A 15,097-nucleotide genomic window follows, 5' to 3' on the forward strand; every position below is an offset into this window, starting at 1 on the left:
AAAAGCACATGAGAAGGCTTCCTGTTTTAGGAACAAGTGTAGAGGTTTGATAGAAAACAGAGCCTCTAGTGCTGCAGTAGGAGTTGTAGTGAACGATCCGGACATCCCCAAAAGACACATTCTTTGAAGGTGATTTAGTTTAGTCCGAACTGTTGCAACTTCTCCTTTCTGCCACCACACTAGACACCCATAGGCCAGAATTGGTCTTACTATTGTGGAGTAAATCCAGTGAATATGTTTGGGTTTGAGTCCCCAGTTTTTTCCGATTGCACGTCGGCATTGTCCGAAGGCCATGCATGCTTTTTTGATTCTGAATTCGATGTGATCAGACCAGTTTAATTTGGAGTCAAGAATGACACCCAAATATTTAACTTGATCAGACACGGTGATTTCGGAACCATAAAACAGCAGAGGGCGCACCCCGCGGGTGATACGTTTTTTAGTAAATAATACAATATTAGTTTTTAGAGGATTAACTGACAGTTCTACATGAGAACACCATCGTTCAACAGAGCGCAGAGCTTGTTGCATTATATCAAATAATGTGCTTATGCACAAACCTCTTACCAGCAGAAGATAATCATCTGCGAATCCATAGGTTGGTATTCCACGGTCATTGAGTTTTCTCAACAAGCCGTCTGCAACTAGGTTCCACAAAAGAGGTGATAGTACACCTCCCTGTGGGCAACCACGTGTGCTAACTTTTGTTATTGAAGCCTGTCTTAAAGACGAATGAAGATTCCTGTTACTTAGCATTGCGCTAATCCAGTTAGTTATAACACTAGGCACTCCATGAAGTAGTGCCGCATCCATTATTGATGTAAACGAGACATTATCAAATGCTCCTTCTATGTCTAGAAATGCTCCTAGACATGATTCTTTCTGTGAAAAACTATTTTCAATATTATGTACTACGTTGTGCAGAAGAGTTAATGTTGATTTTCCTGTTTGGTATGCATGTTGTGTCGCATTAAGCGGATGTTGGACAAGGCATTCTTGCCTGATATGATGATCAATTAAGCGTTCAAGTGCTTTTAATAGAAATGAACTTAGACTAATAGGACGAAAGCTTTTGGCTTCGTCGTATGATGATCGTCCCCCTTTAGGGATGAATTTCACGGCTATCTGCCGCCAAAGTTTAGGAATATATCCATGAGCAAAACTGCTTATCATTATTTTTCTTAATATGTGTTTGAAATGATCGAAACCTTTTTGAAGCAAAACTGGAAATAAACCGTCACTACCAGGAGATTTGTATTGAGCAAAACCATCGATTGCCCATTTGATCGATTCTGTAGTAACTATTTTCCGAGCAAAATGCAAGGAATCTAGACGTCCAGAAAAGAACTCAGGCTCTATCGATGAATCTTGATCAACACATCCTGGAAAGTGAGTATTGAATAGACAACTTAATGTTTCTTCGTCGTTTGATGTATAATCACCACTAGGGGTTTTAAGGTATGAAACCTGATAATCTTTTCATTTGGCTAAGACTTTATTTAACCTACTTTCTTCGTGCAAGCTTGAAATGTTTGTGCAGTAGCTTTGCCAACTTGAGCGTTCGGCAGCTCTTGTTGCTTTCCGGTAAGCTCTGCGAGCCAACTTGAAAGCATCAAAACCTTCCGTGCGCCTTCGGTTCCAAGAGCGTCTGCAGTTTTTTCGTAATTTACTGAGATTTGAGTTCCACCATGGTGTACTGTTTTTGTTGAATTTCAACGTTCGTACGGGACACGCTTCTTCATAAGAATTCAAAATAACTTCGGTGGTTTTTGCAACCACTTCATCCAACTCAAGAGGAGTAGTAATTTCAGGTGTATATCCATGAAATTTAGTAGCAAGATGCTCCAAATATAGGTCCCAATTAGTTGTTCTTGGGTTTCTGAATGTAATTGTTTCTAAAAACTCACCTGAGTGTTCAAAATAGATAAACCTGTGGTCAGAAATCGATTCTTCGTTAGGCACATGCCAATTTGAAATTTCCTGAGAAATTGTTCTAGAACAAAGTGTGATGTCAATCACCTCTTCTCTGTCACATCTAACAAAAGTTGGTTTATTTCCTACATTTAGAATTTCTAAATCAGTGCTGCTTAAATATTCCATTAAATTTAAGCCTCTCAGATTGATATCTGAGCTACCCCATACAAAATGATGGGCATTGGCATCACAGCCAATTACAAGAGGTATATTTTGTGATTCACAGAATGAAATGACATTTTTTAAATCATCCTTAGGGGATGATTGTTCATATGGTGAGTATGCTGAACAGCAGACGTATTTTCTATCAGGCAGCGAAACCTGAACGACGCAAATATCTCTTGTTGTTAGATTGGATATAAGTGTTGCATTTAAAGAATTGTTTATCAATATACATGCACGAGGCATTATTCGGGCATTAGTCATTCCAATTACACTGAACACAGTAAAGTTTGGTTTGAGCAAATTCCCTAAGTAAAAAGTTCCATTTCGGAAATAGGGTTCTTGGACCAAGGCGATTGATGCAGTTCCATTAAGGATTAAACGACATAAGTTCAGTGTAGCGGTTCTTTTGTGCTGCAGATTTATCTGTGCAACCTTAATAGAAAGCATTTCTATCAAAGAATTCCACACATATTCCCATCACACACAAGAACCCCTGCACCATCATATCGACGCATGAAGCGGGGTATCCCATACAGGATAATAAATACTTAGATGTTTACATACCCTTTAAATATATCGTATGAATCGATAATATCGATTTGGCTATTGGCATTATTTCAAAACTCACATTCTGTCTGTAGATCCTTCTCGTGCACGCACCATAATCAAATGACATTTCCGATTACGTTTAACGTATAGGTGCAAATTTGATTGCATCTTTCCGTGTGCTGAATTCATTGTAGACGTGTTTGCTCATTGATGATAATTTCATGTGAATTTGAAAATGCACGGTCTTAATCCTTAGAAGCGGAAACGAATCACGTACGAATGGATTATAGATGAAGTTTCTTAATCCAAAATTTGATTCACACTACTAGCAGGGATGTTGATGATTTGGGAAAATGAGAACAAATTAAGGAAATTTTGTAGATATTGTTTGTAAAAATTTTATAACTAAATAACAAATTCAAATTATGAAAAGTGAGTAAGGAAGGATAAAATTCAAAAAGGATTGACAGCATCGCTCGGTAATCAGAAGCCTGGTCTAGCTCTTCTCTACGAGGCAATTCATCATCATCTCATCATCATCACAGCATCATCGTCAACATCATCAAAAACAACAACATCGTCAAGTTCACTTATCAGATGCCTATACCTTCTCGAATGCAAGAAACCAGTCCAGTCCAGTCAGGCTGTGTCCGGAAGTCGAAAAAAAGGCTCCGGTCAAAACCATCCCTGTGCGGATGTCAACCGAAAACAGACAGCCCATTAGAACGGTAAACCACAGAGTCCCCACCCAACCATTCTGGTGGCATTCGGTGGCCAGTTGCAATTTGGTCCTTTGGCCCTGCGCTTCTCCAGTTTTTCGCTAGAATCATCAGATCCATAAGTTGGACCAGACCGTAGCTATTCATATTAGATTCTGCCGACTGATTGGTTGACCTGCATTTCAACCAGTCAGTAGAACGGTAGATAGAAAACCACCGGAGAACGCAGTAGTGACTAACAGCAAAAACCAAAAAAGAAACGACTAACGGAAACAATAATACTCGGAATGACCACCGGATGACTTCACGATTCGTTGGTGAACCGGATATTGCCCGGGCATCCGGCGTCGGGCGGCAGCGTCAAATTTGTCCGACTGGATGCCTGGATGCCCTGGAATACACATTTGCCTACTCACCCAATCAGACATTTCGTGTGTGTCCGCATTCCTATGATGATAGTTTAAAATTAAAATTGTTGACACAACGGATGATGCAACCATAAACATGATGCAGTTAAAATATGTGCCTGTGTAGACGAAAAGGAGAGAGAAAAAGATTAGATTAGGGTTAAACGACATTTCGGTTGGTGCGAGTACGGCATAGAATACGACCCTGCGGGTTTGAATTTAGTTGAGCTGTCTCGTGCGTGCGTGTTTTCGGATGATGTGTTGGGCGTAGCCTGATTTAAATGCACAGATTCCATTCGACAAACGACATCCATTCTCATTAACCTCATCTCGGTATATGAATGAACATCTGGAAATAGCATCGACAATTTTTGCCGAATGTATCCAATCGAATCAAAATTTTTTATTAGCAGAAATAGAATCTCAAGAAAATCGTGGAATTGATAGAATATTGCATTACGTAATATTTGAACGGCCCACACAACCTTTTATTTACTCCTATGAGGGCCGTTCAAATCTAACGTAACGCTATCTTCAATCATTACGCCCCCCACCCCCTTTTTCAATCTTTCAACACATGTCACACATTTGGATTAGATTTTCTATTCAAAATCCAAAGACCGATACAAGTTGCTATAACCCAAAACTCATTCCGAGCCGTTTTTTATCACTGACATGAATACAGCTGTTTACGACTGAGAGTGCCTGAACCGTCGGCTGCTGCCCATGATCGCAAGCATGATCACCCAGTACTGTTTGGCCTGATCTTCCATCAGTTCACCCTTCAACTGATACTTATGTCTTGGTACAAATCCAACGAAGTCCGGATCGTACCGAAGGAGATCCGCTAAATTGTCTTATGTGAGACCGATTGAAACTTCTTGGGACCGTATCAAATCATATTTGAGAAAACATATAAAGCCTGCAGATTCTATTGAAAACTTTGAAAAAGACTAAAAGAGGTGGTCAAACCATCGTGAATGAGCAGTTTTCGATCAAAAATTCGATCACTGACCTACGTTTGATTGGAATCTAATTTTGTATTGAATCACTGTAACAGAAGACTTCATACAACATAAAAGTGAAAAAAAATTATCAGCTCCTAATTTGGGTTTTTGCTGTTCATTTTAAAACGCATTATGCTTTGACATAATGAGACCCCCCCTAAAATCGCTAATTGAGTGTTTTTGCCTACAAATTTTGCATAGAGAAAGTTAAAAGTAAAGTTACTCAAAAAGAAACTAAGCAAATTTATTGAGCGCAAACTATAAAAGTATATTGAACTTCTTCAACGGGACGTTTAAAAAAATCAACTTGTTGGCGGGTTGCAAATGTAAGTTTTTTGATTTAATGTTAAATTGTAGTTCTGAAAATCAACTGAAGAAGGAGGACCGATTAGCTGTTTTGCGAGATGATCGGACCTATAAACGTGTGAATCAGTGTTAAGCGAAATCTAAGAAAACTACGGAGCGACTTCATGCAAACTTATGAAAAAAAAAACTATTTTCCAATGTTTTTAGCATTTTTGATAGTATTACCATAATTTCATGATACTTTTTTTCAGCATTTAATACGTAGGGGAGATAAGGGCATAATGACCACTAGCTGCAAGCTTTGTATGGAAATTTAAAATTCTTAAATTTTTACACCTCTCATAACTATTTTTTTATTGTTTTTGCTGCCAGAAATAGCAATAAAAATTTTTGAAGCAATCCATCAAGTCTTGAATTAGCGCATCGAGTTTTAATTTTGTATAGAAATTTGTATGGGAAAACACATTTTGCATTCAAAAATCGCCAGAGATGTTCTGAAAGTTTCAAAAAATATAGATGAAAAATATTCCTTGATTCTTGCAGTACATTTCATGTGAACGAAGAACAAACCTAACTTTTACCCCAAAAAAGATATTCGATGTAGTTTAAAACTTTTGTTTACCAATTTTTTTTTTTATTTTAGCGTTTACCAATTTTTTTTTATTTTAGCGTTTTTGACTTCTTATATGATATCTGTGAAACCGTAGGATAGGAAATTTTTTTTTGAAAAATTGATCTGCATAGCTATTAAACTTAATGATCAATAAAACTTTTGCAAAAATATTTCATGAAATTATTAATAGCTCTAGCAAGCAAAGTCTGCCATTTTTAAATACTTTTCAATGGATTTTGATTTTTTATTTTGAAATGTTTATAACTTTTCCATGAAATGCTAAGCTGCTTGTCATGTATACATAAAGCTTAGGAATTGTCAAAATCAAAGACCAACTTCATTTCAAGTTTATTTGAATTTTCTGGATGATTTAATGAGCAAAAGTTTCTTCTTCCATACAAAGAAAATCTTATTTCTTTATGTATAATAAAATCAATTCACACACTCATACATTATCTTTCTGGTGCTTTGTTTGGCGAGTGGTACTTCTAGCCTGAAGTTGCCAGATTTTTTCAGCACCTAGCCGAGCCAGGCGAATCCCGGCAATTTTATATAAAAATCTGGCAAAATCGGAGCATTTGTTTTCGAAATTGACGCCCAAAAATCCAGACAATAACCGGGCAAATTTTGTCAAAACCCAAAAATTACTTACAAAAATCAAGAAAAATTAATTTAATAATAAATATGTTCATCAAAATTTAACGAAAGATTTTAGGTCGTATTTAAGGCTTCAAAAATACCTTTTATGATTATTTTTGTATAACTTATTCAAAAAAATCGTTTTTAACGCTTAAATAAAAAAATTAACAACACAATTTATGAATGAAAAATCGCCTCGATCAGGAATCGAAGTCATCTGATTATCTCTCCAATATCTTATTGTCAGATGAAATTAGTCAAGCTATAGCTTTATAATGGTGCTCTGTTCGCCCCGATCCTACAAGTTAATATAAAAACGCGTTTTAAAATTGATTATAGTGAAAAATCATAAATTTATTGATGGGAAAAATTGAGGAACAATGTGTACATCATGTTGCAGTGCAATCATTATAGATTAAGATGATTTAACGATCAAAGACTTTTTTCCGGTGTTCTAAAATTATAATATTTTCGTCACTGAAGAATCTAGTTGGTATTTTTAAATATTTTTGTATAGATGATAAAGAGATGGTGAAAAGTACTGGTAAGTGGTACTATAGGAAGTACGAAGCTAATACTCATGGAAATTTATTTGGGAAAATACGTACTTTTGTGGTAAAAAGGAGTGCTTACTATGCCCCGGGTGCTCGTTATGCCCTTATCTCCCCTACAACTAGCAATAAAGCTAGTTTTTTTAAGCAGTCTTTTTTAAAAAAAAACACAATAAATATGTAATAAAAGCTGATGAAAGTTTTGGCTCTAACTGCAAAATTACTTGATCGATATTCATCAAAAATACCAATTTTTAATCGTCTAGCGTGGTAAGACGGTAATTGCTGGTCCGCTGAATGATGGGTTCGATTCCTATGTAAGAACTAGGTGTTAAATGTTAATCTGATTAGTCTCCATTTCTAGGCCATGGTAGTCGAGAGACTAGTTCAGGTCATCGCCTCTGGAAGACAAAACAATTCGACCAAAACTTCTTTGTCGAGGTGTAGCAGCGATGTTGAGAATCGCTTATCGTAAAAACACTCGGCTACTGTTGGACCGAGGAATTGCAGGTCTGCGTGCCAACTGTCATAGAGTAAACGCAATATCCAGAATCCAAGAAATCAAAAAGTAAGAGAAGAGCGCAGGCCACTATTTTCAATAACGAGACGAGCCCTCTGTAAGGCAATAAATGCTAGCAAGAGGGCACGTTTCCAGGATACCAATGACTGTCCTCAGGGTGAAGCCCATAAGATGGTTATGGCTAGAATGAAAAGGAAAGATGCACCACCTGTAACGTGCCCAAACAAACTACGCGAGATCGTCGATGAGCTGTTCCCACGCACCCACAGAACGAGGTTACCCGCTAGCCAGCAGTCCCGCACGATTGGAACACCTGCCAAGGAGAAGTAATAACTGTTGAGGAACTACGCGACATTGCCTAGTCCCTCCAACCGAAGAAGGCCCCCGGTCCAGATGGAATTCCGAACGTATCAGTGAATGCCGCGATCATGGAATTCTCCGAAACGTTCCGGAAATCACTGCAAAGATACGTTACTGAACGTGGTTTTCCTGATTCGTAAAAGAGTCCTTCTGAGATTCATCGACGTACTGGCCGATCTGTCTGCTGGACACAGTGGGTAAAGTACTGGAAAAGGTAGAACAGAGACGAGTTCAGAGATACACCGAAAGCGAGGACGGACTTTCCGAGAAGGAATTTGGCTTTCGGAATGGCCATAACCAGGCTTACTAAGAGGAGAGTTCTTCGCGTCTGTGCGGTCGTCACTCTAATCGTGGAGAACGCCTTCAAAGCGTCAGTTGCGCATCGATTGCTTCATCGCTCATCCGAATAAGGATCCCTGAATATCTTTATAAGCTTGTGGGAAGTTACCTCCAGAACCGCCAACTACAGTGTATGACCGGCGAGGGTGTGAAGACACAAGAGGTTTCAACGGGCAGTCCACAGTGGTCAATACTTGGATCCATTACGAATGATGAGCTACTAATGATTCTCGGATGACGTCGTCCTCCTGGAGGGAAGGCATTTCCACAGCAGATGCTCAACTACGCGCCTACAGGCGATTCAGGCAGTGGAGCTTACGTCTAACAGGTACAATTTCAATTGAACCGTGCAAAATCGTCACGGGTCTCCGAAACATCTAGCGCTCATGCCAGATCCCTTTACGAACTAAAATCCGAATCTTCAACTCAAACGTCAAATCCGTATTGTTGTGCGGGTACGAAACATGATGTACATATGCGTGGACGGGGACATGAAAACTGCAAGTTTTTGTGAATTGCTGCCTGCGAAACATAATCCGTGCTTGATGGCATGGAAACTGGATCTCAAACGTGGAGCTACATCGCCGGTGTCATCCACCGGTGAAATCGAGATTCGGGAACGTAAATGGAGATGGATGGGGCACACGCTGCGGAGATATGAAAACGAGATTTGCAGAGAGGCGCTTGACTGGTATATAGATGGGCATCAAAGAACATGCATGCCCAAAAGCTCGTGACGGCGTAGTCTAGCCGCTGTAATCCGCACAGTTAACGAGAATCTTGGCTGGGACCAAGTGAAGACCTTGACTCCGGATCGCCAGCAGTGGAGATCTTTCATATCAGCCCTATGCGTCGGTTAATAGGCGCCGGACCCTTAGGAAGATAGGTGCAAAATTGTGTCTAAACTCGCAATTAAAAACCCGAGGTAATGGTTGACGACAGACTTAGTTTCACGAGCCATGTCGGGTACGCGTGTAAGAAAGCGGAAATGACCTGCAACCACGAATCATGTCGAACTCCTCGGCAATCCGTAGTATCACGTATTTTTTTTTACAAGATGGAAATTTTACTTCAAACCATAACAGCCGGGTGTTTGCTGCCCTGTGTGGGTTCATCCCACTAATATCACCTTGGGCTTCGTGTGCAAGATGTACCCCTTGGTTTCACCCTATGATAAATACTACATCAAGGGGTAGGCTGTGCTCATACACTTATTCATCTCACCCTTTTCCTCTTTCTCAATTTTAGTCTTTCTCCATTATCATCAGACTGATACGGAAGACCCCGAAACGTGTGCCGGTTAGGTAACGCTTTCAAAGTAACTCGCGCCCGTCACAGCATCCACTCCCGCAGGATTTCTAACCACCAAGGCATAGCCGATTGAGAAACTATCAAGCTAGAATCCCGTCACGACCACCTTGAATGGTATCTCCGCTTCCTTTTGCTTGCTGCAGGAAAGATCGTAGCTGAGTACGTGAGACCTTTTAAGTCCCACCACACGTATGAGTCCAGATTGAGTTATACCGCGCCCTAAGATCGCGGTGCTTTTGAATTGTAATGTTATACGAGGCCCAAGACCTTCCGTTAGCTTGTCAAATTTGGTTGACTATCGCGCTCTCTCCGTTCATCATCTTTCCTGATTCTTATTAAATCGCGCATGATTTGCGAGATTTCGTCAACTATAGCACGCCACGACTGTTCGTCGCGACACATTTCACTTAAAATAGTTTCAGCGCTCAAATTTTGAAGATGTTGACGCCTTGAAATGAACCTGGGCCAGACAAAGATAGCATGTTCTGCCGATTCCTCCGTATCTACGCATTCCGGGCAATAAGGCGAGCTGATAAGCTTGAACCGATGAAAGTATTGCTTAAAGCACCCATGACCCGAAAGGAACTGCGCCAGGTAGAAGTTGACCTCTCCAAACTTCCGATTTACCCAGTCTGAAAGTCGCGGGATCCCATTGCTCCTGCGACTTGAGCATTGACGCTGCTCGTTGAATTTTACGCACTCCTATAACAGCTCTTGCATTGTAACACTCCATATCCTCCGCCAGAGTTATATCGATGGGAATCATGCCCGCGATGACAAAAGTTGCATCTGCTGATATGGTCCTGTATGCATAGGAAACTCGCATGGCTATCAGCCGATGTGTGCTGCGTAATTTGGATCTGTTGCGCTCTACCTCTATCGCGGAGCTCCAGGCCGCTCCAATGTATCGTAGTTTGGACAGTGCTACGCTCGCAAGGAGACATCTCTTGCTACTCTTCGGACCATGGCAGTTCGGCATAATCCAGGTCAATGAATCGATGAATTTCGATGCACTTTCACATCAGTATTTGACATGTGCACCAAAACTTAAGCGATTGTCGACCATTACTCCAAGGTAATTCAGCTGCTGTTTCGAAAATGTCGTGTGCCCTCCAATCTCCATATGCGGCACAACTCTTTTATTAGTCACGAGCAGAACTTCTGTTTTATGGTGAGCTATCTGAAGCTTAACTCCCTCCATCCAGATGCCAACCCTTTCTACGGACACCGTTGCAAGGGCTTCTACCTCCTCGATTGTTTCGCCGGTGATCATGAGCACGATATCGTCAGCAAATCCGACTATCTGTACGCCTGCTGGTAGTTTCAGCGTTAACACCTCATTGTACATGGCATTCCAAAGCACAGGTCCGAGTATGGAACCCTGTGGAACACCCGCTGTTAGGGCAGTAGATCGTAACCCAGTTTCGGTTTCGTACGTACGCTACGTAAATTTGGACACGCCCACCGTTAGAGGACTCGCCAAGGAGGACTCGATGCCAGCAGCTGTGGGACAGCTAAGTGAGAGAAAGATGAACCTATCGATCCCGCATATAGGGAGCTGGCCTACGCAAATTACTGTGAAGTGGATTTCCACATTACACGGTTACTAACTGCCTCACGAAGTTCCACTACTGGTTCAGACACGTGGCCTCGCCACTCTTCCTAGCCTGTGGTGACACAAAGAAGACACCAGAACACAAAGTGTTTTTTTTTTCCAAGGTTCGAAGTGGTACGTATCAACACACTTGCGGCATATGGACCTGACACAACATTTGATAATGTAGTACAAAGGATGTGTATGGATACCTCCTCTTGTCATGCGGTCAGCGATGGGTTCACCCGGATCAGGATTGTCCATGTAAAGGAGCTGGAGTCAACAGCAGTCCGCGAGCCATGTAGGATGATTCCACCGTTCGAGGAGCATTTAAGAAGTGTGCGTCCGATCCTATGAATGAAGCTACAAGAATAAGGCATCATCTTCTGCACAGTGGAGGTTAACGGTGCGCCGCGAACATACACCATCATCGCTTTCTACGGAGAAAGCCACTATCGGGGAATACTCGCGGGTAGAGAGGCTTCAATACGCCGCGTTCGTGCGTAGAATATTCCATCTTTGATCATATCTGAGTAGTGTGTGGAAAGGGTTATTCTACGATCATGGGCGCCCTGGGCAAGTCATTCGAGTCAGTGTAGGATGCTGCTCTCGATTGGCACACGACGGGCATAAGGTGGGATCATGGGGATAAGTGGCCGGACCACAAATCGTTAGAGAAGGGGTCAGGCCTCGAGTCTTCAGGAGGAGGGGTTTGTGTGGTCAACCCCGAGTCTTTATGATGAGAGGTCGGATTTGGAGTCTAAAGAGGAGAGATCAGGTCTTGAGTCAACAAGAGGAGGGTTAAGAGTGTAAGCCTCGATTCATTTAAACGAGGGGTTGGATCTCGAGTCTTTAGAGGAGAAGTTTGTGAAGGAATCTGGAGACATTCCGAGGATATGTCGGTTCTTAAGTCGTTAGAGGAGATTTCAGGTGTCAAGTCATGATTAGGAGAAGTATTACTGAAAGTAATATTTTAAGCTTTTCCGGTTTAAATAGAACATTTAAAATAGCCTTGATATGATTTTATCTGTTGTAAGCAGATTGAGTCATGAGAGAAATGAAAGTTATTAAGTAACAATACTCCTTTTCCTTGCACCTCCTGTATATTAATGTATTCGCTTGTTTTATCTTAAATAATTCAGGAAAATCTGTGTTCTGTTAAAGGTATTGTCTTTAAAGTAAGTTGCTTGAAATCAAATTTATTTGAAAAGAAAAAAATCATGGAAAATTGACTAATATTTATCTGTTCAATCAACTAGCAGAACCAATACGCTGTAACAATATTATTAATTTGTTGAATCTATTCAATTAACGGTAACACCTCTCCCCTTCCAAAACCTTCATCGAGAAAGGTACACGTGTACTGCACGAGATAGCTCAACGTAATTACCTACAACTTTTCGGGCTATACATTTTATTTTGTTTTGTTGATGCTTTCTTCCGAACCGTTATCTTAGATTTCGCGTGAAAAACTTACCTAAAAGTGGAACAGCATCCGACGTTGCTGGCATTGTTTCAGCAACCATGTTTAAAAATACAGTCAATGATAATAAAATTGTTACACCTGGATGAGCAAGCAGCAGCGGCGCCATTTTCCCCCAACACCACGTCGTTGTGTCCAGCCAGATTGCAGGGCGTTGCAGGATAAAAAAGTGCGGCCGGTTCGGGATTTTGTTTTATGTTTGGCCATTATTTCCGGGACCGGGCCGTTGTCGTCGTTGTCGTTTTTTTGTTGGTGGGTGTATGCAGCCAAGCGGTTATCACGAGCAAAATTGAAACAAAAGCGATGTCGTGCGGCGGTGGTGAAAAAGTTGGGGGAAGAAAAAATACGACCAATTAATTTTCGGATTTTTTACTCGGTTGTTGTTGATGTGTTTTTGGTTCCGAAAGGATTCGAAATTCCCCGCACAATCATTGAGGTTATGTAATAAAAGTTGCGAAAAACTTGGGTGCCGAAATGAACCGACAGAGGCAAATGATAAGGATGAAATTGGCCACAGATGGACGAAAATACAATGGAAATAAGGGCTGGTGGGTGAAAATTCCAGGGGTCAATTGCTGTCAGGTTGTTCCAATTGTCGCCAGCTAGTGCGACAGCAAACCCTTAATGGGAAGCGTAAAATTTAACGCCAAAACCTGACATCCGGATGGTGCCATTTAAATGAAATTGAACTCACACTTTTTCAAATTTTGAGAGTTTTCAAAAGCGAAGCGAACTGTGGTTTACGCTCAATAGAAACATTTTCAGAAGTAGTTCATAGAGCATTTTAATTTCAATTCTTTATGGATTCTAATCTTAAATGTATTAACCAATCATGAATTTTATTTTGTAATCGATCACAAGTCAGCTTTCATGCAAAAAATTTTAGCAAAATTTACCCAAGGGTCAAGCGATAACTCTGATGTGCGTTTAGGATTTCCAGATTTTTACTGAGGCGAACCATGAGCTGCAAGATTTGTATGAAAGTTTCAATTTTAAACATTTTTTAACCTCCCATTTCTTTTTCTGGTTATCTTAAATGCCACAAGTAGCAATTAAAAAAACTAGAAGCTATTCATTAAGTCCTGAATTAGTGCAGCGAGTTTGAATTTTGTATGGAAATATTTATGGAATTACTTTTTTTTAATCGCCAGAGATGTTATTTATTCCTTGACTCTTGCAGTACATTTCATAAAAAGAATCCTTAAACCTATCATTTACCTCAGAAAAGATATTCGATTAATATTATTATTAATATTTATTAAAGACACTTTAACAATTGTTATTCGGATCAAAGAAGATATTCGATGTTATACAAAACAAAAAATAACAATACATATATTTTTAATTCAAGTTCATTTTATAGCTGTTTAACCATACAAGGAAACCAAAAACTTGAAAAAATTGCTTTGCAAAGCCAAGGAATTTTTTGATTTATTAAATCTTGACAAAAACATTTCCTGAAATTTGTGAAAGCTCTAGCCAGCTAAATGTGCCATTTCAAGTAATTTTTATTGCATTCAGATTTTTTTTCTTTTGAAATGATTCTAGATGATTTAATACGCAAAAAATTATTCTTGCATACAAATTTTCATACAAAATTGAATCGCGTTGCGCTAATTCCAGAATCAACCAAATGATCTGTAATTCTACACTGATGCTTGGTGACCGGAAAGGCATCGGAAAACATATGGGAGCTAAAAGTAATTTTGCAACAGTCTTAAAATTCAAGGTTGCTAAAGATTTACAAACTAAAATGGGGTAACTAAATTTGTATTCGTCTGATGAAATGACAAGAACTAAAGTTGAAGATTTTAGTAGCCCGCATTGCCTTGTTGCAAGCGTAACTTCGTTTAATTTTTTTTTTACATCATTGCTCCTCTAAAAATTTGGCCAATCTCCGATCTGTCCTTTTAATTCAAGCTTCATTAGAGTTCATTCATAAAATATTAAGAGAAGAACAAGTTAATTCTTTTCCCGAACAAACATTAAATTCCATTTCAATGCCAAGCTCAATAAACGAATAACAATATGCAAGCTATGAACAAATTATTTGAACAGCAATGGCAATTTTGGTGAATTTTAATAGCTAACATGATGAACAGCAAATATGATGGCTAACACTACACACTGAGTCAAAAAATAAAATGGGCAGGTTTATCCTTTCCTGACAGTTTTAGCTCCTTAGCTTCTGAAATAACAAAAAGGATATGTTAACGACACCTTTCAATCATGGATAGGATAGCTTTTATATTTTTTTCGACTTTTACTCTCAACTGAAAGTGAAAACCGAAAAAAAATTACAGCCATCGTACACCTTGCTTCCTGAATTCTAAACATTTGACAGATTTTGGTTACCACAATGTAAAAATTGGTCAATTTTAGGTAAAATCGATCTTCGATGACTGATACACTGATAATCTAATAAACCAAGCATAATTTAAATCAATTTATCATCCTCCATTCAATCAAGACTTAATATGTGGTATGAATAAGAAAATAGCAATTGCTTCGATAGCTTTTACTTAGCTCGAACTTTAGAATGGCAAAATTTTAAAGCATT

At 39.6% G+C, this 15,097-nt stretch overlaps 1 protein-coding gene across 1 annotated transcript in view; it reads right to left on the reverse strand.

Moving 5' to 3' along the window:
* Nucleotides 1-15,097, reverse strand: part of LOC129741784 (CHRNA7-FAM7A fusion protein-like) — a 65,985-nt gene that overhangs the window by 33,618 nt on the left and 17,270 nt on the right. Inside the window, exons 4-5 of the mRNA XM_055733568.1 lie at nt 12,532-12,618; nt 3,824-3,933 (exon numbers count right to left, since the gene is read on the reverse strand). Of these exons, the coding sequence (XP_055589543.1) occupies nt 3,824-3,933; nt 12,532-12,618 (197 nt within the window). The remainder of the gene's footprint in view (nt 1-3,823; nt 3,934-12,531; nt 12,619-15,097) is intronic.

This window comes from Uranotaenia lowii, chromosome 2, assembly GCF_029784155.1.
Source record: "Uranotaenia lowii strain MFRU-FL chromosome 2, ASM2978415v1, whole genome shotgun sequence".
NCBI lineage: Eukaryota > Metazoa > Arthropoda > Insecta > Diptera > Culicidae > Uranotaenia > Uranotaenia lowii.